The sequence below is a fragment of the Lutra lutra genome, chromosome 11 (genome assembly GCF_902655055.1).
Source record: "Lutra lutra chromosome 11, mLutLut1.2, whole genome shotgun sequence".
Lineage (NCBI taxonomy): Eukaryota > Metazoa > Chordata > Mammalia > Carnivora > Mustelidae > Lutra > Lutra lutra.
The window spans coordinates 86,546,892-86,574,463 of NC_062288.1; the positions used below are offsets into that span (position 1 = coordinate 86,546,892).

General features: G+C 44.2%; 1 protein-coding gene across 1 annotated transcript; it reads left to right on the forward strand.

The window, feature by feature from the left end:
• The first annotated feature begins 6,911 nt into the window (after positions 1 to 6,911).
• CPA2 (carboxypeptidase A2) lies at positions 6,912 to 27,300 on the forward strand. Its single transcript, XM_047694906.1, has 11 exons — positions 6,912 to 7,009; positions 9,107 to 9,188; positions 9,848 to 9,982; positions 10,573 to 10,668; positions 12,607 to 12,708; positions 14,837 to 14,935; positions 16,276 to 16,386; positions 17,718 to 17,808; positions 19,388 to 19,587; positions 21,591 to 21,675; positions 27,068 to 27,300. The coding sequence occupies exons 1-11, from the start codon at positions 6,945 to 6,947 to the stop codon at positions 27,253 to 27,255; spliced, it is 1,254 nt and encodes a 417-aa protein (XP_047550862.1). The 5' UTR covers positions 6,912 to 6,944; the 3' UTR covers positions 27,256 to 27,300.
• The last annotated feature ends 272 nt before the right edge of the window (positions 27,301 to 27,572 follow it).

The window sequence follows — 27,572 nt, forward strand, 5'->3', positions numbered from 1 at the left end:
GAGCCTGCTCCCCACTCCCTCTGCCTGTCTCTCTGCCTATTTGTGACCTTTCTCTCTCTGTCAAATAAATAAATAAAATCTTAAAAAAAAAAAAAGAATTTATGTAATGGACTTGCAGACCTAAGCAAGAGTAAAGACTGTCTTTGGAAGATGGTGGGGTGCCCAGTGTAAACTGGATCCCACTGGATCCACATAATGGTCGTTTGCTGGTGGCAGGAGGGGGCAGCAGAGAGCTTCTAGGGCCGTGTACTCTGGGAAGCCCTGAAGTACTCATAGGAGGGGAAATGGAGTATTAGGGTGAACTCAAATCAGGAACTCAAGACCAAAAGGAAAGCCAGCCTAGTAAGCTCTGTATCAAGAGGGACGCCAAACCAAGTTGAGACCAAGGTCTAAGAAAAGAGGCTAGGGTCTGTAGTTTCCTACCCCACCTCAGAGGGAGATTGGGTCTTTTCTTTCTTTCTTCCTTTCATTTAAATTTTAAGCCAAATGAGGGAAATTAAAATTACTGTTAGCCACAGAGAACATTTGGGAATTTCTGCAACCAAATCACTAGGTTAACTTTTGGGGGTATTTCTTTCCTATATCATCCTTTTTCTTTTCCCTGCTATATAATTTGAACATGTGTTTTGTTTTGTAAGTGGTATGTAGGTATTTATTTATTTGTAAGTGGCTTTTATTTTTTTAAAATTATTTAAAATTTAAAAAAAAAGATTTTATTTATTTATTTTTGTGTGTGAGAGAGAGAGATCATGAGCATGAGAGGTGGGGAGGGGCAGAGGAAGAAGCAGACTCCCAGCTGAGCAGGGAGCCAGGTGAGGGACTTGATCCTAGGGCCCTGAGATTATGACCTGAGCCGAAGGCAGACGCTTAAACGACTGAGTCACCCAGGCACCCTGTAAGTGTTTTTTTTTAAAAAAACTTAATATTCTGGGGCGCCTGGGTGGCTCAGTGGGTTGAGCCGCTGCCTTCGGCTCAGGTCATGATCTCAGGGTCCTGGGATCGAGTCCCGCATCGGGCTCTCTGCTCGGCAGGGAGCCTGCTTCCCTCTCTCTCTCTCTCTCTCTCTGCCTGCCTCTCTGTCTACTTGTGATCTCTCGCTGTCAAATAAATAAATAAAAATCTAAAAACAAACAAAAAAAACCTTAATATTCTGTGAATCTCTTTCTTCGTCTTTACATATTCTTAGTATTCTTGTACAACATAATTTTAAAATTAAATTAAAATTTATTTTTAAATTTTTATTATTGAAGTATAGTTGATGTACGATGTTATATTAGGTTCAAGTGTACAACATAGTGCTTCGACAATTCTATACATTACTCTATGCTAACCATGATAAGTGTGGTCACCATCTATCACCAATACAATGTTACTAAAATATTATTGATCGTATTCTCGGGGCCCCTGGCTGTCTCAGTCAGAAGGGCATGTGACTCTTGATCTCAGGGTCATAAGTTTGAGCCCCATGTTGGGTTCAGAGATTACCTAAAATAAATACAATTTAAAGAAAACAGTATTATTAACTATAGTTTTTATGCTGTACTTTTCATCTCAGTAACGTATTTACTTTATAACTGGAAGTTTGTATCTCTTAATCTCCTTCACTTACAACATGATTTTTAATGGTCCCCTCATCTTTGTTTGGTGTAGATTTGCTCTGCCTGATTTAACCAATTGCCAGTTAGAAGACATTAGGATTTTTCCAATTTTTTACTGTTCGAAATAATATAAATACTAGGTAAATCTTTGTGCTTCTCCATAATGCTTTTCTTAGAATAAATGTCTAAAAGTAGAATTTTTAGGAGTTAGTTGGATAGTTAGGGCAGGGCCAGAGTCCCCAGCAAGAAAATATGGAGTCAGGACAGCTAAAATAAAACAGCACAGACATCCTGTTTGCAGCTTAGACAGGACCTCACTACCATGCTGCTCTGCAGCCTTTGCAGAAATGACTTCTGCAAAACATTCTAAAATAAGACAATGTACCACAAAGCATTTGTCAATATCACTGGCAAGGGCAGTTAAGATATAAGCCCCCGGATGTCAGCAAAAAAAGACCGGCAGCACGTGGACACAAACCTAAGAGGTAGACAGATAATGTGACCAAAGCCCTAACTGGCACGACTCAGCACACTCTGATTGCTTAAGATGGTTCTGCAAAAGAACTCGTAAAACCCCCTAAACTTAGAAACTCGGGGGAGACCCTTTCGGGTCCCTTTCCCTCTCAGTGAGCTTTATACTTTTGCTCAATAAACTTTGCTTTGCTGACTACCCCTTTTCATCTGGTCTACCTCTTCCTTCGCTCTTCTTTGAAGCAGTGTGACCAAGAATGGCGGGCACTAAAGGCAGAGAAATTCTGAAACAGAATGCTAGGTGCAGAGGCACATATTTGGCTTTCAGTTGCCAAATCCCTTGGAAATCTCTTGGAAGTCTCTAACAGTGTACACTCTTCCACCAGTACCCATTTTCCCAAAACTTCTAGCAATTTGGGGTAGTATTAAAAATAAGTGAGGAGACAACCATCTCCCACAACCAAAAAACCCAACAACTTTGCCAACTGGACAGGTGAAAAACCAAAAGAAAGCAAAAAAAAATGTCATGTCATTTTCAAAAATAGCATTTCTTTGGTTACTAGATATTGAATATTTTAAAAAAAATGGTCATATATTGTGTGTGTGTGTGCCTATTTTTGTTACTGTCCGTTTCTTTTCTTCTTTTTTTAAAAGATTTTATTTTATTTTATTATTTTATTTTTAAAGATTTTATTTATTTATTTATTTGACAGACAGAGATCACAAGTAGGCAGAGAGGCAGGCAGAGAGAGAGAGAGAGCGGTGGAAACAGACTCCCTTCTGAGCGGAGAGCCTATGTGGGGCTCAATCCCAGGACCCTGGGATCATGACCTGAGCTGAAGGCAGAGGCTTTAACCCACTGAGTCACCCAGGCACCCCAAGATTTTATTTTTAAGTGACCTCCACACCCAACATGGGGCTCAAACTCACATTCCCGAGGTCAAGAGTCGCACCCTTGCCTGAGTGAGCTGGCCAGGTGCCCGGGTGTTACTGTCAATTTTCTACAAGATACTTTCCTGTAGAGTTTTCTAACTGGCCTCTTCCCAGTGAGGATATTAATCCTTGAAAATACATGCTGCAACAAACAAAGAAATAGTTGCATATATTTCCCACTGTATATTGCCTTTCCATTATATTTGCACATGGCTTCCCAGAAGTTTTTTGTTGTTGTTGTTTTCCTTTTTAAATGAACTTATTTTTGAGTACAATTTTATGTTTATGGGAAAGTGGCTGAGACCGTATGGAGAGTTCCTACCTACCTTTCATCCCATCTGCCCTAGTGCTCCCTTCTGCATAACTGTAGTGATTTGCCCAAACAAAACAATACCAAGCATGATTGAAAGTTGTCTGTTTATGGGTGCCAGAGAACCAAGCCAACTCACACCATCTTCATCTTCCTCCGATGGAAAATCTAGTTGAAAGTTTGGTTGATGGACATTTGGAGCACGTTCTTTTCAGACACCGTGATTTTGTGGATTTTCCGGGCAGAGCACAGAAATCTATGCCATTCAGAATGTTCTGAAATTTATCATTCACCGTTGACTAACAGAGCTGTGGGACTCTTTTTACTATGAACAATAACGTTTCTACATGCCAAGGGCATTCAGAGTTTTGATTTTGAAGGGCTCTGGAGCCTGGAAACTCAGCTGGAGGATTTAATCTCCTGTGGTTCCGTTTAATCCCTCACTCTCCCCTCGATCAGGCTGCTCACTTCCTGGGGTTAAAGGGCAAACGTGGGAAGTGTGCCTAACATCATCCTTAATAGGAAGTAACATGCCATTAGAAGAGAGCTATCATCTTTCTCTTTCTAAATTACAGCTTCCCCACTGATAGCCTGATAAAGAAGCATTTGGTCTAAAATGGTCTTTTCCTAGAGCAGAGTGGAATTACCTGGATGACAGGACAGGACAGTGTCAGAGCAGTGACCCATGGTCTGAGCATGGAGCTCCTCGTGCCTGCTCCACTTCTGATCAGCCCTGACCAGGGGCTTTGTGTAAGTCCCCTCCTGTCTGGTGCCTCATTTCCTCATCTGCAAAGCAAGGGCACTCCAATGATCTCTTTCCGGTAGGAGATTTTTCTCAGTGATTTTCAAAAACCGATTTTCTTGGAGTTGATGGATATGTTTATGATATGGATTGTAGTCATGGTTTCCTGGGTGTATATATATGTCAAAACTTATCAAAGGGCATATTTTAAATACAGGCAGTTTATTGTTTGTCATGTATATCTCAACACAGCTATCTAAAAAGAGATTTTATCCAGCTTCTAGAATAATGAGGCAAGAGAAAAGACAGTGGTCTGTTCTGATAAAAATCTGTTTCCATTGTCAGTAATAGAGAGAAATGAACAGTGCTTTCTGGAGTTTCCTTACAACCTCCTACTAAGGTTTGTGTTTTCTCCTTCCCCGGTTTCTATTTGTTATTTAAAAGGACTATTTGCATCCATTCTAGGGAATGTTCATTCTGCTCATCCCAGGCATCATCCTTGAAGTAGACTGCCCAAGACTCAAGAGTGTGGGGTCCAAGCTTCTCTTGGATGCCCACTGCAGTTCTACATTCATTTCCAATATCCTTTTCAGGAAGAGAAGAGAATTGTCATGCCTCTAACAAAATGAATGCAATTCATTGGGTAGTTTGTTTGAAATCATGTTGTATAAGGGCGATAAACAAATTCTCCCAGTGGAACTTCACAGCGTGACGTGTGGGAGAGGAGAGGAGCTGTGGGAGGCTGCGTGAAGGTGGTGGTCTGCTCTTCCTGCAATGCGCCCTGGAAAGCATCCTTTCCCTGACTTCTTCCACTCTCAGCCAGGCACCGGTCACTCAGAACAGACTCGAGATTCTCCCATGGAAATACTTTTGAGCCCTGCTCACACATTCCCTCTGTGACCACCTGGTCCTGACGCACCACTTTAAATCAATCTGGATTTCTCCCGGAAGCTCTTTACCTGACTCTTTGCTTCCAGGGTCCCTGCCCTGAAGCCCACCCTGCCAGATTGATCATTCTCAACACTGCCTTCTTCAATCACTTGCAAGCTCAGCAGCCTCCCGAGGCTATTTCCCCCTTTCCTCAGGGGTAAACTCTACTTGGACCACGAGGACTTCATTAGCAGCCCTTCTCATATCTTTTCCTGTTTCACCTTTCTCGCCATGCCCAGTGGCCAGAAAGGTGTTTCGCCATGTCTGCCCAAGTGGGGCAAGTTTCTGCCTGGACCCAATCACGTGCCCCATGTTTTTCAGTTCCGGACCTTTCTCATCTCTTGCTACCACCAGCTTGTCCTGAGCAAATCCTACCTGCTTTAAGACTCACTCTGCTCAGACCCCATCTTTCCCCAGAAGCTTTTACTGATTCTCCAAGTACATTCCAATTTCTATGAGTACTGTTTACTTGCTGGGAGCAGGACACATGAGGATGAATTCAGCCTCTGTCTCTTGGTTTCTGTCTTCTCCCTGACACCCAAGAGAATGAAAAACCGAGTTGATCCAGGAGTTTCTTAAACCGGAAACACCATGCTGGATACATTCCCCCTTCAAGTATGTACTTAAGAACTCTAACCCCTGGATTCAAAGTATGTGTGGAGGAAGAATTTGACACACAGAGGACAGAAGAAAATTTCCTTGTGTCTGTTTGTGGTTGATTCTTGCTGAGCTGGACATAATGTGTGTGAATGATTAAGTGCAATAAGGTATGATTTCTAAAAATAGGTAGTTCGATCTTTCTCTTCTGCAATGGAGAACAAAGTCAGATTAATGTAGACTTATGTTTATAGACAAGGAAAGATCACCTTTGTTTAAAAAAAACCCTTTGCTTAAAAATCAGAAGATATGGTATCATCTTGTCTTCAAGAAAAAGCTCTAGGGGCGCCTGGGTGGCTCAGTGGTTTAAAGCCTCTGCCTTTGGCTCAGGTCATGATCCCAGGGTCCTGGAATTGAGCCCCACATTGGGCTCTCTGCTCAGTGGGGAGCCTGCTTCTTCCTCCCTCTCTGCCTGCCCATCTGCCTGCTTGTGATCTGTCTGTCAAATAAATAAATAAAATCTTTTAAAAAAGAAAAAGAAAAAGCTCTAAAACATGAAAGAAATTTGGAAAGATATATACCAAATGATTTTCTTTGGGTGGAGGAACTACTGGTGATGAAATGAAATACTTCCTTTTTATCCAAACTTTCTATAACAAGTAACTTCATTGTCATAATCAGAAAGACATTTTCATTTTGGGAAAAAGCACAGAAACAAGGACATCAATTTGGTACAAATGCAGATGGATCACTTTAGAAACAGTCCAAAATTGAATATTAAAAGGCCTTCTGTTTTGTTTTAATATAGAGTGAGGACAGGAATGGGCCACCTCTACAGGGAGATTCAGCAGATGTGGACTGAGTGATTGTACTGTTTCAGGGTAAACATTATAAAAATAAACAAATGAGCAAACTAATGGAATGTGATAGACAGGACTCTGGCGTAATTACTATAAATGCTGTGCCCTTTTTTATTTGTTTTTTTCTTTTTTGTTTTTTGGTTTTTTTTGGTCAGACACCCAAAAAAGACTTTAACCTCAGAAATATTAATTTGGCTTCTATCACCAGTCAGTTAGTGGCACTTTATGTTCTAAATCATAAACACATGATTTGCCCTTGGTATGCTCTAGCAATTTTGTTTTCCTTCCATCAAAGTTTGTTATCTCATTGCAGGAATGGAAAATGTACGGATTGGACATATCACACAGGTAGGTGTCTACAGCCTTGAGAATTGGACATGCAGGTGGGAATTTTACCATGTGGGCATTGAACTTGAGTTCTTACACAGATCAGCCTCAGCCATGGGCCCTATAAATAAAGTTCGGGAGTCACTGAATTCTGGACTCTGGGAAGACCCTTCACCATGAAGTTGATCCTGGTTTTTTGTGCCCTTCTGGGGCATATCTACTGTCGAGAAACATTTGAGGGGTAAGTTATGCTTTCTGGTGCCTGTTTGAACTTTTTTTTCACCTGATTCAGAGGGTCTCGTCGGATAGTTGCAAAATAATGGGTGTAACTGTATGGCATTTTCAGATTTAGAGAGGGAATAGTGGGAATAAAGGAATGAGTGACCCAAGGAAGAGATGAATGACACCTAAAGGAAAAAACAGAGTGAAATCTGAACACATATACCTTTCTCTCTCCCCCGGTGATCATAATGAGGGATGATAGGCGTCAGTGAAAATAAAGCAGTCTGGCTGATTGTCTCAGTGCATCTCAGTAAGTGATAGTTTCTCTTCCACCACCTCCTCCTGGCCATTCTGGTCTTTGCCCTCCACGTCAGCCCTTGTCCTCCCTACCTGCAGATCTAGCGCCCAGGACATGTAACCTCATGAGCTGGGAGGACTGGGGGTGTAGATTTCAGCCCAAACTCAACTCTCGTGGCGTCACAGGATTCACCTTTGCTCTAAAGTACTTTGATTTCAAGATTCTGTGAAAGGCTTTGGGCAGCATTTCTTAAAGAGCGTTCCATGGAATCAAGGAAGTGATCAAGTAAATCTGGCCCAAAGAAGTTGGTGTCAAACAAACTTGGGAATCAGAGGGTTTAACAAACTGTAGGATTTCTAGTGACTTTTACTGAAATTGTGTGTATTATAAATCTATCAGAAGGGATATAGGTTGTTACATTTACCCATTTTTTTTTGATCATCAAACTCCTTTCACTTTTTTTTTTTTTTAAATGTGCTGAATGACTCAAAGGGCTACTGTTCCTTAGAGCACACACCAGGAAATTTAGCCCAAAGCAGTATTTTTCTCAGTGCCTTCCCATTACAAAAGGGGGCGGGGGGGGGGGGTCTCCTGGGTGTCTGCACTAACCAAAAGGAATGAGACTCAAATGGAAGAATTTTCAGATCACAGGGCGGGTGTCTCCTTGTAGGCAGAAGAGCCTTGAAGATCTCATACTCTATTACTTAAGTATTTTACTAGCATTCATTGGAAATGCATGGCACTTGGTTTCAGAAGACCTGGGTTCTGGTCCTCGTATATGGCTCTTTGTACCAATCCTTTCCCTGATGCACAAATGCTCAAGGCAGTGACTCAGGAAGTCAGCCTAGTTGGAGAAAGGACAGAGGAGAAGAAATCTCCTGCCAAGGAAGTGTTATACGAATCCAGATCTACTCCCCCACTTATTTCTAAGGATATGTGTTTGCTTGTTTTGCAACTTCTCTTTCTCGTCAAGGAGTCCTTGATATCCTTTATTCCTTATTATACATCTGTACGGGTGTGTGTGGAGAGCACAGCATGATTTTTCAGGGTCCCCGTTGTCTCTGGCATACCTCAAGCTTATGCCACATGAATGGGGTTTGGAGATGGAACTCTAATACATTTCAGTTAACAACAATAAAACATCGTAGTGGGACGCCTGGGTGGCTCAGTTGGTTAAGCAGCTGCCTTCGGCTCAGGTCATGATCCCAGCGTCCTGGGATCGAGTCCCACATCGGGCTCCTTGCTTGGCGGGGAGCCTGCTTCTCCCTCTGCCTCTGCCTGCCATTCTGTCTGCCTGTGCTTGCTCTCTCTCCCTCTCTCTCTGATAAATAAATAAAAAATCTTTAAAAAAAAAATAAAACATCGTAGGTCCATCCAGATGTGAATTCAATTTCTTCTTACAAGCACCAACTTAATGATTCCACTTAAAAAAAAAAAGTAAAGCAAAAAAACCTCATTTCTGAAAAGCAGGAACAGACAAGTTTTAAAAGGTATTGCTTTATGACCAGCAGGTGTTATTTTATAAATAATCATTAGCTAAAGGAAAGGTAACTTTAATGGCAAGCTTCCTGCTATGAGTAGGGACACCTCTCAATTATTATCTAGATACCATTTCCTGGGGGGGAAGTAAAGCCATTCTACCAAGTCCTCATTGTGGGGATGTGGGTCAGTATACAATTTATTAGTTTCTCAATTGTCAAAGAGATTATTAACTGCTCCATTAACCTCAGACATGCAGGGAGTAACAGGAGCAGAAAGCAGCAGGAAACAGTGTCCAGCTTTTGCTTTTAAGGTCATGTCTGTGGTTAATATTCTTAGGGACCAGGTTCTCGAGATCTCACCAAGGAATGAAGAACAAGTAAAACATCTGGTGGAATTGGAGGCTGAAGAACATCTTCAGGTATCCATTCTAAAGGGAGCTTCTGTTTCCCAAAGTGACTACTCCACAGTTAGACATGATGATTGGGATCTCTGACTTTGGACTGTATCTCATCTTTCCTGACATAGTGTGGAACACTAACTCACGGAGCTGAGATGCAGAAAGCTTGGGCTGTAGTTCCGACTCTGTGGCACTGGGGAAGTCACCTACCTTCCCTGTGTCTCTTTATCCCATTCAGTATAATGAACATAAACATACCATTCTTCTATCTCACAGGTTTATCGTAAGAGTGAAAAGAGACCGAATGTGAAAGTTACTTTGAAAAATTGTTGAACAGCTTTAATGCATTATTTCCATTTTACGATAATATACAGTATTAATGTTCTATTATGAAATGAATTAGATTGCTTGAATGTCAACTGTTAAAAAAAACTGCCATAGTTTTAAATAATCTTTGCCTTCTGCCAGTTTTAATATCTAAACATGGTTGGCGGGGTGCAAATGATAGGACACAAAGGCCCCGGCTTGGATATTTAAAAACCCTTTTGCAATATCAGAGTGATTCTGCAGTGATTCTAGTCTTATGGGCTGGAGGTAAAATAGATAAAAATTGATTCCTGGAAACCTGTCCATTTCCCTGGAATAACCCTCTTATTGCCTCGGCCTTTTACCCCTTCCAGCTTGATTTTTGGAAATCACCCACAACCCCAGGGGAGACAGCCCATGTCCGAGTTCCTTTTGTGAATGTCCAGGCAGTCAAAGTTTTCTTGGAGTCCCAGGGAATTGCTTATTCCATCATGATTGAAGATGTTCAGGTAATTATCCCACCAACCATCCTTCCAGAGTCTCGCTGGTTTACATGAACTGAAGATCCATCCTTTTTTGTCCTTGGATACCCTCTGCCAGGGAAAAGGACCTGTGGGCATTGCTAGGGCCTTCCTGGAGTCTTGACTACCCCTGACACTGACCCTCTCCCTTTTGCATTTGGCATAAGTGCGATATGGTAACTAAAATCTTAAGGGAGAGGGCAGAACAGAACCTTTGACATGAAATGTAAAGTACAAACTGAAGAGTGTTCATTTAAGTGAAAGCAAAATGTTATTCCTTTAGTTTTTAATTGGGGGTTAACTTGGGTGCTGGTTTCCCAGAAGGGTAGGAGAGCCATAACACAACCACGGGACCAACTGTCATCCTATATTTGCAGCATCTGGCTGGCCAGAAGTCCCTTTAGTGCCTAATCCCCTTTCAAGATGTTTCCAGAATAAGGGAAAGGCATGACCCCAGAGCCTGTATAACAGGAAGAGGATGCTTGGGACTGGGGACCTGAGTGTTAGCATTTCCCTCACAACTGTAGATGCAAATGGATTGCTGTAAACTAATCACAGGTGTGACTGGTTTACCTTAGATTCTGTTGGACAAAGAGAATGAAGAAATGTTACTTAATCAGAGAAGACAACGGGATGGTAACTTCAACTTTGAGGCTTATCATACTTTGGAAGAGGTAGGTGTATCAAAATGAACGCCAGAGAAATGGGCCATTTTCTCCTCTGATGACAAGGCTTTTACTTCGACCTGGTGATTTAATGGGAAGTATTCTCATATGGTTTCCTAACTTCTTCAGTTTTCTCTAGGATTTCACAGCCAGTATCAGTGTCACTGCTTCAAGGCAGCACCCTGAGGCCCACTTGCCCATCCCAAGAGCCATTCCATTATTTGGAATTGTCTGGGAGTGTCTTAAGTGGGCACACAACAGCCTCTTCTGCTGTTGAGCCTCTCCTGTCAAGGCTCCTCTGCCGATTTCTGACCCATGCTGCCTACAAAGCCATTTGAGAGCAGTGCTTCCTGGCTGCCATTGATGATGGAATCAGGGGCTTCCCCAACACCTCTGACTTTCAGCGGAGGGTTGGGTCTCCCAACCTGACCAGTGCTCTGAGACCTAATAGCAGCAAAGTCTTGTGAGGTCTCTGCTGTCTTTCCTGAGTTGTTGGTGTGAAGAATGCTTCCTTCCTCCAGCTGGGTGACACACTGCCACCTGGCCATCTGCTTGCCTCTTCTTGACATAGAGCTTTTCTTGGGTTCACGGGGGTCTACTTGCCTAAATGATTTGGAGTGGGGGAATGGAGGGGAAGAGAGAAGAGATGGGGGTTGGAGGATAACAGAGGGAGGTGAAGGAGTAGCACAGAGCCAGAAAGGAGGAATCTGGTGGGTACTCATCCCCTAAACCAGCAATTTTAAATGCAGAGAAGTCTGAAACTACCCCCCCACCCCCGATTTATTTGGTGGCAAAAGCTAACCTGACCTAAACTCATCTGGGGGCAAACTCTGACCTAAATGGACTTGCTACTCATCTGTTTTACTGCCAGAAATATTAATATCTCTGAATATGGAGCAATGCCACATGTATAATACGCAATATAGGCTTCCTCCGACTTTTTTTTTTTAAGATTTTATTTATTTATTTGACGTAGAGAGAGAGAGAGAACAAGCAGGGGGAGCAGCAGAGGGAGAGGGAGAAGCAGGTTCCCCACTTGAGCAGAAAGCCCAACGGGAGGCTCCATCCCACGGCCCGAGATCATGACCGGAGCTGAAGGAGGATGCTTAACCCACTGAGTCACTCAGGCGCCCCCTTCCTCCGACCTTTCTTTAAAAATCAATCAATCAATCTATCTATCTATCTTAATTTGAAGTATGTATGGCTCCTAAGGGTTTCAGATAAGGGGTTGCGAACCAGTACAGAGAATGAGGGGTACAGGGCGTGAAGAAAGCAAGGGGCTTGCCCGCTCTCCTTGGCTGGCCTCGCCAATTGGCGTGTGTGTCCCGCAGAGAACAAGCGCTGGCAGCGCGGCTGGAGGGGCCCTTTCCATGCGGGCCACTCTCCAGACACGCCCAGGCACGTCCCAGGCCAGCCAGGGCCACAGCTTGGGTGCCCCAGCCGCGCAGCATTTCAATCAGCCTCGCAAGTAGGAGCCCAAGGAGCTGGGGACAGAAGTGCCTCAGAGGCCACCTCCCCGTCGCCCCGGGCCTCAGTCAGCCCCGATGTCCGGCCTCCAAATCCACCTTTGGGGGTGGGGGGGGCGCTGCCATTCGTGTCCCTCTGCTAATGAGGCGAGCAGCTCTATGGCCGGGGAAGCTGCCCGTCCGTGCTGGGCTGAGGAGAGCCACAGGCAAGCCAGAGAAGTGCCATTTTGTTGGAAGCACAAAACTGGAACGAGCCGGCTCCGCTGCCACAAAATGGCTTCCCCCTCCCCAGCCCCTGCGGACGCCCGGTGACTCATCATGTTTTCGCTTGGGGGTCCATCGTCCCCAATCCGGCAGCATCCGCCGCGCTGCCCTCTCCGTTCCCGGAGGGAATGAAAAGGGAGGCGAGGGAAAAAGTCACTGATGGTTGCATCACATCATCCATTTCCAAATGTCTACTTATTCGTCTTACATATTTCAGATTTCCCAAGAAATGGATAACATCGTGGCTCAGCACCCGGGTCTAGTGAGCAAAGTGAATATTGGCCATTCTTTTGAAAAGCGGCCCATGAACGTGCTCAAGGTACACAGGGGCAGCTGTGGGTTTTCCTCCCGAGGTTTCTAGAATCTCGCCGCTCCCAGGCGGGCCGTCAGTCCTGACTCTGCCTGCAGAGCGGCTCCTCCCCCCACCCCCCACCCCCTTTCCCTTTTCTCCTCCTAACCGGTCCTTGCTGGTTTTGAGTATCCACCTCCCCACTACCCCCACCCCCTCTTTCTTTTTCCTTTTCTCTATCCTGCGCAAGCTGACGCAGGTCTGCAGGAGTGAATTAATGCTCTCATCTTGATAGATTCGCTCGCAGGGAACCAGAGGCGAACTCGCCAATAGGAACAGAGGAAGGGGGAGGCAGTGTGGGCCCCAGGGCGAGGGGGGCGGATGGAGGAGGTGACTGGGGTCCCAGGGCGAAGCGGGGCGGGGGTGGGGGGGCAGATGGAGGAAATGACGAGAGCCTCAGGGCGGGGGGATGTATGGGGGCGGCGGTATGGGCCTGGTCCTGAGGTGGAGGCTTTGGCTGGTGGTGGTGTGCGCCCCAGGGGTGAGGGGGATGGTGGATGTAGGGGTGCTGGCCTTTGGGGGAGCAGGGGATGGGGGAGGTGTTCTGTAATTAATCAAGGTAGGAGTTCTGTACCTTGTTTTCTTTTTCTTTTTTCTCTCTTTTTTAAATCGAGAGATTAAGAAAAGGAAAAAAAAAAAAAGAGCGCCAAATACTTGCCTGAGCTGCATTTCAAAACAGAAGCACTCCTGAAGTGTGCGGGAGGAGGACAGGGCATCTAAATTGCACAGGCAAGTGCCCAGAAAACAAAGGCATTTGTTCGCTAGTTTGAAAAAGGTTAGGGTTTTACTCCAACCTGTAACCTCTGACAGTCTTACTGCTGGTAGTTGCAAGCTTTTTAACTTTGCCCAGAAAAAGAGTGAAATTTATTTACTGGGTTTCCTAGAAAGAGTTTGTGAAAGAGGGGGAAAAAAAAAGGAGAGTGAGATAATGTCACAACTCCCTACTAATTTTGGAAATGTTATGGCTGAGAACCAACGGACTCTTTGGGACAGATGGATTTCTCCATAGTGTTTCTCCCAAAGCAGGCTTGAGAAAAGTGGTTTGCCTACTTCATGACACAGTGGTACATTTGCTAATACTTACTACCTTATTTAAAAAAAAAAAAAAAAAATTTTTTTTCCTACCGTTGGGCCAAGAATTCCCAGATTCTCCTCCCGCTTGGATTGTCTTGGCCTTCTCTTCTACAGGGTAATTCGTGGGTGAGAATGTTATGTGTTTTTGAAAGTTCCCTGCTTTCTACAATTGAGCTCTTTGGAGGAAAAGACACGAAACACTTATAACTAAAACTCTCGAAGCCCATGAAATGTAATTTTTAGCAAGGATTTGCATTTCTCATTTACCTTATCTCCTATGTTTAGAATGCAGCACAGAGATAGAAGTTGATGGTGCAAAAATAATCTTTTCCTCCCCATTTACTGATCCAATTGGCAAAGCCACTCTTCCAAATAAAACTGAGACACTTAGATCATAAAATTTAAACTCTGGAAAGCACCTCCAGAGCCTACCATCCTGTTTTTATGAAGGACTTAAAAGGTTATCACAAGCATTTTTATTACAAAAATAACACAATCATTGCAAAAATTGGAAAATAGAGAAACAAAAGAGGAAAAACATCCCCATATCCCTAATTCCACGACTATGGGGTGATAGCTGATAATATTTTGTTGTATGTCTTGCTATTTCTTTTTTCCTCCCCCTCTTCCTTTTTCTTATGTATTTGTGTGCGTACATATGTATGCATACATGAATTAGCCTTTCAAGAGAATCAAAAAGGCGTCCTACAATTTTGTAATCTATTTTGTAAAAATTACAAGTGATTTCATGTCACTACATTATCTGTACCTAGTTTTTACAAACATCACAGGAGAAAAAGTCTATTGTTAGCCTGTTGTTAGCCTGCATTTAAACTTATATTAAAAGCGGGGGACCAGAAAAAGCACGTGAAATAAGAGTTAATCCATAGTATCTCTGTCTACACCTCCTCCTCTCTCAATCACATCAAGTACGGAAAGAGGGACAGACAAGGCCCTAGGGGAAAAAAGTGGGGACAGGAGCCCCTAGCTGTGGAGCTGTTCACATTTCCACACTGTTTTACAGTTCAGCACCGGAGGAGACAAGCCAGCCATCTGGCTAGATGCCGGGATCCATGCTCGAGAGTGGGTTACACAAGCTACTGCACTGTGGACAGCAAATAAGGTCATTTTCCCTAAAATTCCTCCATTTATTTTGGCTTTCTGGGGTTAGGCCTCACGTAACCACGCAATGGTCTTTGTGGTCCTAACAGCTGATGTTCTGGGCAAGCCTTTCTTTGCATAGGCCTATTTGACCTTTTTTGGGATTGCCGTATTGCCCCAGCCAGCACGCTGGGACTGTCCCCGGGCCTGCTGGCCACCGTGTGCTCTGTTAACAGAGAGAGCCAGAAGAAATTGGGAGGGTGGTAAGTACGGACCCCAGGAGTCAGATTTCAGCCTAAGAACAGACTAGAGAAAAATTGTTTTTCTGCCTCCGGCCCCGGCCCCGAGGGCTGAGGGACGATGTTCTAGGAAAGCTATACAATCGCCCACGGGGCTCAGAGGGAAAGTATAAACAGGTGCTGGGAGAGTTTACTTTGCCCTACAGATGCAACGTGAAATTAGTTAAGGGTTTCTCGGTTTTTCTGAAAATGTTCCAAATCTGATTTTGAAGTCGGGAGTGTCGCAATACCTTTCTTCCACATGTGCATTGGAATTTAGAGTCAGGACAGTGGGCTGGGTGTGACCTAGTCTGGCATTGCTTAAGTAATTCAAAAATGACACGCTCTAAATCAGAATGTTAATTCATGAGCAAAGGAAATCAATCCACATCAGATCATTCAAGCATGTGCAACCACGTGCACACCGACTGATACATTTTTCCCTTCAATTAAAATGCAGTTACCTTTAGGGTATTATGAAATGGATATTTAACAGTTGAATAATAATGCCTTAGGATGGCTGAGCACAGGAAATGAATAAATTTTAATCCAGCAGAAACTTCAACTCCACTGCAATTGATCGCAAGGAGAAATTTAATTCTCCAAATGGAATTTAACCGGCCCTCTGTATCTTCAGAAAAAGTCTCTACACATTTAAGTAATCTGTTGTTCGTTGTGAGTACTTTTGGAAAGCTAGCCTCTGTGATGATGAAGGAAAGCTGAAAAAATGTCTTTGGTTCACAGATCCCTATAAGCCACATCCACCATTGCAAAATGCTTCCCCGGAATGAATAGAAAGAATTCTGCTTTTGAGAGAGAATGGATAAGTGATATCTGAGTTTTACTTAAGATAAATGAGTTATTCTGACTGGAAATAAAAGTATAGACGCTGGCGTATTAAACACATGAGCACTGCAGGAGACTGGGTTGTAGTCCTGCCAAGTTCTCATTGACCAGCAGTGGTATCTAGTTCATACCTGGGAAAGAAAAAAAAAAAAACAAAAACCACATTGCCTTAATACTCCATCCTGTGTTCCCGGTGAAAGGGGAGTGTGAAATTGACATCTGTGTTGTCTCTACACAGATTGCCTCTGATTATGGAAATGATCCGTCCATCACTTCCATTTTGGACACGATGGATATCTTCCTGCTGCCCGTCACAAACCCTGATGGATATGTGTTCTCTCAAACCAAAGTAAGCCTAGGACCTTTTTCTTCTTCAACAAGAATTCATGGAAGTGTGTTGGAACTTAAAAGACAAAAGTAACCTTTCTGGTCTTGATTTACCATAAGTGGAATGCGTAATTTCTCAGTAGTGGCCCGGAATTGAGGCATATAGTGGACTTTATAATCACCTGTTATTCTGACACACGAGGTCTTTACATATTGCCTCCGTCAGAGCCCATTTTAGCTGTTAGGCTGGGCTATTAGAGCTCAGTGTTCACCGTGAGTCACCTAGGAGATTTGTTCAAATTCTCTCTGTGTTTTTTTGTGGTGGGATTGATGGAAAAGAGGAGGCGTATGTTACCTGCTGACAATTAGATTGCAATAGGATTTGGGTAGGCAGTACAATGCATTTAGCATTTTACTTACAATCTGTAGAAGAAATCCTCTGTAATATCACTAAAAGGAGTTACGTAGATTTTTTTTTCCCTTCAAAATCTTATTACAGAACCCCATTGTGGTAACTGTGACCCCACATATATTCAAAGTGAATCAGAGCTTCAAGTTTATTTTTGGAGAGAGCTGAGTACGATAGTGTTTTTCAACGTGTGTTCAAAAAGAACTCATACAAATACTAGTACTCATCTCATGAGATATCCTATGAATAGAGGGTTCCACAGTCAAGTTTGGGAAGTACCACCCACCGTATCCCTTTCCTGGAGTGGCATGAAAAAAACACGAAAGCATTAAGAAACTCTTAGAAGTGCTGAAGTACGTTAGCGAATTTAGCTCTATGTTTTCCTGAAATATTCTATCACAGAACCCTTGCTCTCTCCCCACTTGTTGTTGTTGTTGTTTTCTTTTTAAAGATTTTATTTACTTATTTGACAGAGACAGTGAGAGAGGGAACACAAGCAGGGGGAGTGGTAGAGGGAGAAGCAGACATCCCGTTGAGCAGGGAGCCTGATATGGGGCTTGATCCCAGGCCCCTGGGATCATGACCTGAGCCAGAGGCGGACGCTTAACGACTGAGCCACTCAGGCGCCCCTATTTTTTCGTATTGTTAACACTGAATAGAATGGGTGTCCTATGGAAAATAGTTTGCCAGGTATTGATTTGAGAAGATGGGGGATTATTTACTTTTCATTTCTGTGAGACAACAAAGAAACTCCTCAAAGAACACGCAGAACCCCGTAGGACTGTTTGACACCTCTGTAGGCAAGGAAATTAGTGTCATTCCAAAGGGGCCTTCCCAGGAGGGAGCAGGGGAAACAAACGGGATTTTAAAGGGACCATCTCATCAAGGCCGAATGACCGTCTTTCTTTTTTTTTTCCGTTTTCTCTTGCGGTTGGATTTAAAAGAATCGTATGTGGCGGAAGACCAGGTCCAAGGTATCAGGAAGCTCCTGTGTTGGTGTTGATCCTAACCGGAACTGGGACGCAGGTTTCGGAGGTGAGCGAGGGGACCTCGCCCCCAGGGATGGCCCAAAGCTGTCTGGCCAACTAGCTGTTTTGCAAGGGCTCTGCAGGGCTGTCAGCCTGCTAAGCCCATTCAGGATTGAAGCCATTTAAAAACCTATTTGAAAAACACTTAAGTAGATTCCCTTCACAGGCACGCGGCGCTGTCACACATCTCTGAGCAGCATTTAATATATTTTGAATCACATCTTAGTTTTCCCACAAGCTGTAGCCCAGCTCGGCTTCGCTTCTGAGTCTTCAGAACAAGACTTGGCGCCATGGAGGGAGGCCTCAGGAAGCCCTGAACCAACCACTAGAGGGGGTTAGGATCTATTCAGAGGAGAAGCATTACATCATCTCTGGATGTTTCGAGAAAGAAAACTAAAAAGAAGTACAAATAGGATTAAGACATTGATTTTCAAAACAGATTCAAAGAGAAAATACTGGCTTGCTGCTCGGGTTTTGTTGACTTGTGGCTCTAATTTTTGGGGTTTCAGTGGCAGCCTGGTTGGGAGGCTCCTTTATGCTTTTAGGGACCAGTTAAAACTCCTGTATTTCCCTAATCACAGAATTGAAATTTGCTTTTTCCTCACTAGGTCTGGTTGCAGTGAGGTTAGAAACTGTCTTTTTCACTGCACTGTCGCTAACATCTAATACGGTGTCTGGAACATAGAAGGCAATCACTAAATATTTGTAAGACAAATGAATTAATGAGAGTTATTCAACCAAGAAAAGACCCATTCGGGAATTGTGGCAGGATATGGATGAGTGGCAAGTTCATTCATTGCTTTTATAATAGTTTTTTTTTAAGCGTAGGAAAAAAAAAAATCGAAGCATCAGATCCAAAATACTGAACAATGCCCAGGAATTCAATGTCAGGTATTTTTTTTTTCCTGAAATATTATGGTTCTTACTAAATAATCTTGCAACGAAGTCACAGGTTGTATTTGTACTTTGTCTGTATCATTTAGAGACTGTGGGGAGTCCCAGCCCCTCCCGATCTCCTCGAAGTTTCTCTAGCATTCAGAGCCCTGGCCAGGCCACAGTGGACCACTTTGGTGGTCACGAGTAACTCCAGTTGCTGAGAAAATCAAGGCCAAAGGTGGCCTTGTTGTCAAATGCAGTTGTGATTTCCTCACTGCAGAAAGGGTGTCAGAGGTTCCTTGCATTTGTGGCTTTGTGATTTAGAAGTACAGATGCATAGAATCTTCTGCTCTTGGATGTGAAGAATTGGAAGAAATCCCAGAAAAAGAGCTTGCTCAACTCCTACCCAATGCAGGAATTCCATCTATAATGTTAAATCTAGCTTTTCTTCCAACAACTCCCACAGAGAGGAGATGATCTAATTTGATAGCTCTTTCTGCCATGTAGAGGGACCATCTTTCTAAAGAAGAGAGATGCCTCTAGAATCACTTCAGTTTGGCCTCCTGTGCCCTTAGAGAACACCTCCATCTAATGCAGGGACAGTCTTGCTGACTTCCAGAGGAGGAACTCCGTGACGCATGGTACATATATCCATACAGCATCTCCCTGAAGCTTACTGTTCCTACTGGGCTTCTTCTGTGTCCCATCAGGACCTGGAGCCAGCAGCAACCCTTGCTCTGATTCCTATCGTGGACCCCATGCCAACTCTGAAGTTGAAGTGAAATCCATAGTGGACTTCATCAAGAGTCACGGGAAGATCAAGGCCTTCATTACCCTCCACAGCTATTCCCAGCTGCTCATGTTCCCCTATGGGTACACATGTACCAAGTCAGATAACTTTGATGAACTGGTAAGTTTCTAAAATGTCATTTCCGCTCAGCCTTGAAGGTCCACTGTGTGGACAAGTAAGTTTCAGTCATAGAACCTGGTCCCGTGATGGGGGTGGATTAATGACAGGTTACAAAGATGAATAGGAGAAGAGTGGGACACAGGCAGAGGTTTCAAAGACTGGTTATGGATTTTCCCAAATTAAGTTTCCTTGGGAAATAGAATTCACGAAATCACTGTTGTCTTGATCTAGATGAGCAGGAGCCTCAAAGGGACCGTAAATTCCCAGGACGCACTTTCTGTTGCTTAGGAAATAACTACTAGAATTTGAATGTGAGTCTCACAGATCTGTAGTTAGATGCTGTCAGATGCTCAAAGCGAAAGAGTACTGTCTTCCAGCCTTACATCTTCCTGGTGTTTTCTGCTCTGTGACCTTCTGTCCTGCTGCACGAATGAACACTCCCTTCCCTCACTTGCTACCTTCCATCATCTTTCCTGTCTCAGGAATGACAGGGACCTCTCAGAGGGCTCCTTACAGGCGTGTATGAGCTATTCCCAGTTGAGGAGAATGTGCCGTACTCCCAATTTGGCTTTTAGGCTTGGTTTTTGAGACCCATATGTTAGAGATAAACCCTGAGATGGGACCTTTTGGTCAGTTTACTTTCAAATACGTTAATGATCAGCAGCTCCTGGCAGAAATGGAATAAATTATTCCCATTCAGGTGTATCTTTCATCTCACCCATTGGATGTTAGCCCTGTAGGGCAGTGCTCAGAGTTTTGATGGTGAGTAGTACCACTCAAGGCCAAATCAAGGGAAAAAGAACTTAAGATTGAAAAGAACCTAGAAGGTGCTTTTAGTAGACTTAGATGACCTTAAATTCTCCAATCTGGTGCTCACATCTCTGCCACATAGTCATCTAGCCTGTGTTTGGACAGTTTCCTGCCTCCCAAGGGCTTCTGTTATGTGTTGGGGCAGGTGTGATTGTTTGAGTTCTTCCTTACAGAGAGCCCAAACCTGCTCCTTAATGGTTTTTACCTGCCAGCCCTGGTTATCATCTTGCTCCCTTTGAAAAGAAGCAAGTCCATTAATCATTTGAAGACCAGTAACCTGCTTCTTCTAGGTTTTTCTGTATCCCTACAGCTCCTTCAAACACTCATAATGTAGCGCCGAGTTCCCTCACCATGCTGTTTGCTGTTTTCCAAACATGCTTTGGTCAGTCTCTGTTCTTCAAGGGTAGCTCCCAGAAGTGAGCATAAAACCTGTGGGTCAGCCAGCACAGAGGGGAGCATGGCCATGGCTGCCCTCCTCCAGACCGTGTACTTCTGCTTAAACAGTTGAGGGTCACATTAGTTTTTTGGCAGTAGCCTCGTGCCGTTGACTCATGTTGGGCTCATTGACAACTGAAACCCCCAGGCTCTCTGAGGATTCTGCTGAGCCAGGTTTCCCCCATCTGGTAATTGTACAGTTGTTTTCCTGGACCCAAGTTCAAGACCTTACATTTATCCCTAGCAAGGACAGTAAAGCCTCAATCAGTCAAAATTGGAACCCTCAAATAATGGAAAATATTTTGCTGAGCTCTACTTCTTGGAAAAAGAGACAACCATAGGGAGGTAAGCCAATGTAGGGATCTAGCAAAAAAAAAAAAAACAAAAAAAAAAACAACTTCCCCGGTACATCCTGGGGTCAGTACGTATTCTCTTTGGCCCCTTACTTCCACCCTATTTCCCTCCACACCCTCAACAAGGAAGGATGGTGGCAAAATCATGACCCTGGTTTATTTATTGCAAACACCTGGATGATCAGACAAACAATGAAGGTCTTCGTGTTGTATTTTCGAAGCCAACAGAAGTGAACTAGTGTTGACTTCTCAGTGAAAATGACTGAAATGAAAGGGCATTGTGCTTAAGTTTACATTAGCCCGAGGGTCTAGTTAATCAGAGGGCCTCGTTCTACATTCTGCACTTGGGCATTCGATCTTCAAGAGGCAAGTGTTATCCATCTACCTTTCCTTGGTTCTTTCTAGAATGAAGTGGCCAAAAAGGCTGCCCAGGCTCTGACCAGCCTGCACGGCACCAAGTACAAAGTGGGACCTATCTGCTCAGTCATCTGTAAGTATCTAATAGGTTTTCACAAATGACCCACTAAGCAGGCACCATGGGATTTTTGGGCCAGAGCCTGTCAGTGCCCCGATATGAAATGTCTAGGTCTTCGTGCAGGCACTCAGCCCTGTCCGGTTTCCTGCCACCAGGTACTATGTGGTATCTGGAACAAAGAACTTCCTAAATACTTGAGCTGTGTGCGTTCCTCTCTGCTTCTCCCGATCCTTCCAGCTCTTTGTCATTACGTGGAAACTTTTTGCCTAAAAACAAGCTTTTGTCAAGACTTAGTCCTGAGCCATCACTTTTATTAATTAATTATTCCTTTCTGGGCTGAGGGGTTTCCACCCTGAATAATGCCATGGACTTATTGTGGGGGCAGAATGGGGGCGACTCTTTAAAAGGACCCAGATATTTTGGTGGACAGACTCTGTTGCAGCCATTTGTGCATGTAGAATTTGGGGAGACAAAGGGGAGGATCAGTCAGGAGTACTTCCAATGTCAGGAACAAAGCTGGGGAGCCTGCTGTCAGACTTTCTGAGACTCACCTCTCCCATGGTGGATTGGGATAGAAACAAGAGACAACTACAGTGCCGTGGGAAATCCTAATGCACCCATGCAGATTCTGAGTCCCCCAAAGGAGTCTCCCCACTTCCTTAGGGGCAAACCCAGAAACTCAAGAGCCCATGGTTGGATGCCCAGGAGTCTCCCTGTGCTCCCACGCCCATGGACCCTTTGGAAACAAATGCCTCTTACAGGCACACGCTCTGTTCAGCACCCTTTTATTAAGCCTCTACTATGGGCTAATCATTATGCCAAGTACTACAGACATAGAGAATCCACAGAAAACTCACTTTTTAATGTGGGAGATGAATAGGAAGATGAATGTCGGTATGCTGTGTGCTGTGGTAGGCTATACGTGGTACAAAAGTGTTAGAAAGTTGGGAGGATTTGACAGTGGCAGAATCAGGAAAAGCTGCATGCGGAAGTGGGCAGGATTTTGATGGCTGCTCACCAAACAGCGAGAGGAGGGGAAAAAAATGGGCCATTCCCACTCTTTAACAGTGCAGGCAAAGGCACAGAAGTAAGAAACTGCATGATGGACTCTGCAAACCACAAGGAGGTTTGGGAACCCTGGAAGAAAGTAGGAACAAGAGGAGGGAGGGTTCAGGTTTTTGGGTGCCATGTTAGGGAGTTTAAATCTTGACCCACAGGACCCCGGAAGCCACTGGAGAGTTTTCAGCAGGGAGTGAGTGTGTTGAGGCTCCTAGCAAGAGTGTGGAGGCTGGATAATGATGCGCTTGGAGTACAAAATTCCTGCAGGAAGAGGAGGACTTGTTCAGGGGAAAGTGGTGGTCCACACTAGAGCAGTGCCGTGGAGGATCTAGGGAGACATGAAGAGGGAAAACCAAAAGGCTTTGGTTATTCATTGGATGTGGTAGAGTTTCTCACCGAAGGTCACTGAACAGGGCCGTTAACAGAGTGAGACCTCCAGGAAGGTGAAAGGTGGTGGGTGGAGAGAGAGTGAGTTCAGCTCTGGGGAGGGTGAGGCTGAGAGGACGGTAGTGTTTTCAAGTGGGGACATCCCGTAGGCTGTGCACCACTTGGCCCTGGGCTTCTGTGGAGAGAGACTTAGGAGTCGTTGACATTAAAAAAAAAAAAAAAAAAAGTAGTTGACATAGAAAGGATGGTTGGAAGGAGAGAGCAAGGACACCACTTGGAGTAGGAAGGGCCCTGGATGGAGGAGGGGAGCAACCTTTCAGACAGCAGAGGGGCGTCATGAGGGAGGGCCACCCAGCGGGGCTGGGCAGAGGGGCCAAGAAGCTTATGTTTCAGAAGCCAGGGGAGGAGCAGTTTTTGGAAAGGAAGCAGCGGTTAACGATGACGAAAGGCTATGAGAAGGTCAACTATGACAAGGACAGAGTATTTACCACTGGATTTTTATCACTGGCTTATTGGTGACTTTAAGCAGAACATTTCATAAGCACGGTGAGGGTCACGGGAGGAGGACATGGGGTGGGGGAGAGCGGAGGTCTGGAGCCCACGTGGACCCCCTTTGGAGGAGCCCAGATGAGAAGGGAAGGAGAGAGAAATGGAGGATTTCTTTTCCGAGATGAGAGACTTCTTTATTGACTGTGGGCAAAGGACCAATAGAGAGGGAAAGGTGGAAGACACAGGAGAGACAAGAAATGAGCAAGGCAGTGCTACTGTGGAGTGGGGGAGAAAGGGGACAAGAAGGAGTCAAGTAGGCTTGAATAGGAGGAGTGAGTCTGCAGATGGGCTGGAGGCACCGGGCGCAGCTACATGGGGGTGGAGCGTGGTGGGAATCCAAGGGAAGGCACACTTGTTAGTCATGGTTTTCTTAATGGTAGTCTTGGAGAGTGGAGGAGCAAGAGTTCACCTAGCATATCTAGGACAATCAATGGAAATCCCAGAACTACTGATCATGATTATGGTTTTTCTTTTCTTTCATTTTCTTTTCTATTTTTTTTTTTTTTTTGCCATTACGAGGCATTTAAAAGACTTTATAGAAAAAAGAAATCTAATGAACATCGCATTTTATGTTTCAATTTCTTTAGTAATTTTGTTGATGAACTCAAATATATTTATCTAGTTGTTATCAATGTGTGTGTTCCATTTTGTGTCCAGCCTTTTTCAGTTGATGTTATTTCCTGCACATGTCTATGCATTTCCACTCTAGGTATTTGTTATTCCAGTAGATTGCTATATCCTGGTTATTGGGCCTTTATATTGTTTGCTAAGTGGTGCTACTACATGTTGGTGCAAACATGTTGGTATGGACTTCTTTTTCTTTTAGATGATCCTTTTGGTGTATATTCCAAAGGCAAGATTACCAGGTCAAACGGGATGAATAGATTTGGAGCTCTTGTTATGTATTTTTTAACCTATTCTCTGGGAGGGCTGATATGCTTACAGTTGCCCTGACCTTTTAAACCACGTTCCACGTGGGATTGTCCTCCCTTTTGGCAGAGGAACCCCCAGGGAGGAGGGCACTCTGACTAGTGGCCCTGGGGAGGAAGGCCATGATGGCCACTTGAGGTCAAGAAATGCATGGTTTCTGAGTTGGGCAGCCTCTGAGTGGAGGCTGGTATTGAGAATGTCAGCAGAATGGCATCCTGTGCTCTCCACGTGGGGTCTCAACCATTTTATTACAAGGATTCTGGTTTTTTACCATTCTTATCTAAGGCATGTCCAAGTGAGGTACACCTTGGAAGGCTGAGGTTTAGTGTGCTTTACTTGGTAAGGTTCCAGATATTCCTAATAAGCATGTATCAGACATGTGTAAGGTTTGCCATCTGATCTGTTGGAACCTGACCATTAATGGTCAAGCAAGTTCGGGCTCCATTTTTCCCAGAGCTGACTCTGTTATCCTTGATTCTGGCCTCACGCCAGCTTGGACAAGCACTGCCTCCAAGAACAGGTCCCAATTAAGTACTTTTTGCCTCCTGCCCTAGATTGGTATGTAGCTCTGGGCTGAACACCTGATTTACTCCACCCAAGAGGTGGCTGGACTGCTGTGGTGGGTGAGACATTTCCTGGGTAGTTTCTCATCTGGAAAGGGCTCTGAGGAGCTGTGCTATGATGGACGAAGTTGTCACTTGAGTTCTTTCTCAGAGAGGTGGAGGGTGAAAAAGACCCAGACGTTGGGGATGGACGCCTGGTTTTGAGTTATAGTTCTGCCACTTTGGAACCAAGTGATCTCAGGCAGGTCACTCATCCTTCCTTGATTTTTTCATCTGTGAAATGGGTTGTCGAGAGTCTCAAAAGATAGGATGTAGAATAAAAGTGTTTTCAAACTGTAAGGCGCTGTATAAATGTTTCTTCTTAGTTTCCTGCTGGATTACTCCCCTTCAGGTACCTCTTACTTTCCACATGGTCTGACTTTTTTGATAGGATCCTAGTCATTTATTCATACTGGTGCTTATAATCACAACTGAAATTTATTGAATGCGTATCCTACATACTTTATCCCAGCTCCTTCCCTTAATTTTTTGGAACCTCAGTTTCCTTATCTGTAAAATGGGAATAATACTAGCACCCACCTTGCTACCCATGTGGGGATTAAATAAACTGATTTAACATGTATCTAACATATTTAGTAAGTGCTCAAACAAGTGTTGGAATCATACACATAGTGTTCTCCCACTTAACTTTCCCTATGAAATAAGTACTGTAGTATTATCCCTATTTGACAGATGAAGCCTTTGGGGTTGAGAGAGAGAAGTGCCTTAGGTGATCCAGCTAATGACTTGCAGAACCAGGATTCAATCTGAAGCCAGCGTTCTGTCTACCATGGACCTGTTAGTGGGATAGGCTGTAGGCAGGTAGCGTAAATTAGGAAATTTGGTACCCAGAAAGATTCAGTTCAAGTCAGCAAACATTCAGGTGAAGGCAAAGACACAAATCACAGACCTTTATAGTGTTAATTTATAATATTAACCACTAATCCTACTTCTTCCTGGTACAACACCCTTGTCTCCCCCAGGTCTCCCGCTGGTCTCTCCCACTCTTCCATCTGACCTCTCCCTGCCTTCCCTGGGAGGGACCTAAGTGCCCTCCATTGCTCAGCTCTTCTGAGTCATGATCGCCATAGGTCTTTGTAGGTTAATGCCACCTTCCTTCATCATCTGTCATGTCAGTGGCCACACGTTACACAGGTGCACATTACTTTGTTGGTGTCACCCATCGTGTATAGGTGCTGGGCATATTATTTGATAGCAGAATAAAACCTACTCCACCCTTATGCTGAAAGTTTCCTGAGGGTAGGGGTCAAATCTCTTACTCTATTGTTTTTTTTTTTTTAAGATTTTATTTGTTGATTTGACAGAAAGACACAGCGAGAAAATGAGCACAAGCAGGGGGAGAGGGAGAGGGAGAAGCAGACTCCCCACTGAGCAGGGAGCCCGATGCAGGGCTCGATCCTAGGACTCTGGTATCATGACCTGAGCCAAAGGCACACTTAACGACTGAGCCACCCAGGCACCCCTCTTACTCTGTTTGTAATCCCTCCTCTCCCACAGAGAAAACGATGTCTGCATCTAGCACTCCTCTAAAGAAGGAAGTGGTGTGGCCTCCTTCAGGTGTAGTAGATGCCAATTAGGAGAGCAGGCAGGATTCCAAATGGGTGGGTGAAGCCAGAGGCTCCCAAGAGTGCCAGAGGAAGGCTAAGTATAGCGTCCGTTTGAATAACACCTTTTGCTTTTCAAATTAATCTTGTACTTTTTCATGAGCATGACCCCCTATGAAGCTATCCCTGCTCTCAAGGTCCACACAGAGGGGCCTGACTTATCTCTGGTAATGGTGAAACCTAACACAGAGGTTATGTGTCTGGAGATGCCAGCGGGAACAGCATAACCAGACTTTGTTCTCATTTGCCCTTCAGACCAAGCCAGTGGAGGAAGCATTGACTGGTCATATGACTATGGCATCAAATACTCATTTGCTTTTGAACTGAGAGACACCGGTCGATATGGCTTCCTCCTGCCAGCCAGTCAGATCTTGCCCACAGCCGAAGAGACCTGGCTTGGCTTGAAGACGATCATGGAGCATGTGCGGGACCATCCCTATTAGGGCTCTGGGGAGTAAACACCATTAAAAGCTCTTTGGTTTGAAGCAGAGTTGGGTTGTGATTATTCCGTTTTCTAACCCTGATCTTGGAGGACTATTTCTCTGATTTATGTTGCCCTAAAATATAACAAGCCACTGAGCTGTACCCCTTCATCTTTAAAAACCACGAACAAAACCCATCCTGAGCAAAAAGGCTCCCAACATCGTTTAAAAATTTAAAAAAAATTGTGGTAAAATATGCATATCATAAGATTGATCATTTTCACCATTTTTAAGTGCACAATTCAGTGGCATTAAGTACATTCACAAGGTTGTGCAAT

Coding starts and splice junctions, on each gene's coding strand:
- CPA2 (XM_047694906.1), top strand. CDS start 6,945: ATGAAGTTGATCCTGGTTTTTTGTGCCCTTCTGGGGCATATCTACTGT. Junction 12,709..14,836: donor GGCCCATGAACGTGCTCAAG/GTACACAGGGGC, acceptor ACTGTTTTACAG/TTCAGCACCGGAGGAGACAA. Junction 21,676..27,067: donor ACCTATCTGCTCAGTCATCT/GTAAGTATCTAA, acceptor TTTGCCCTTCAG/ACCAAGCCAGTGGAGGAAGC.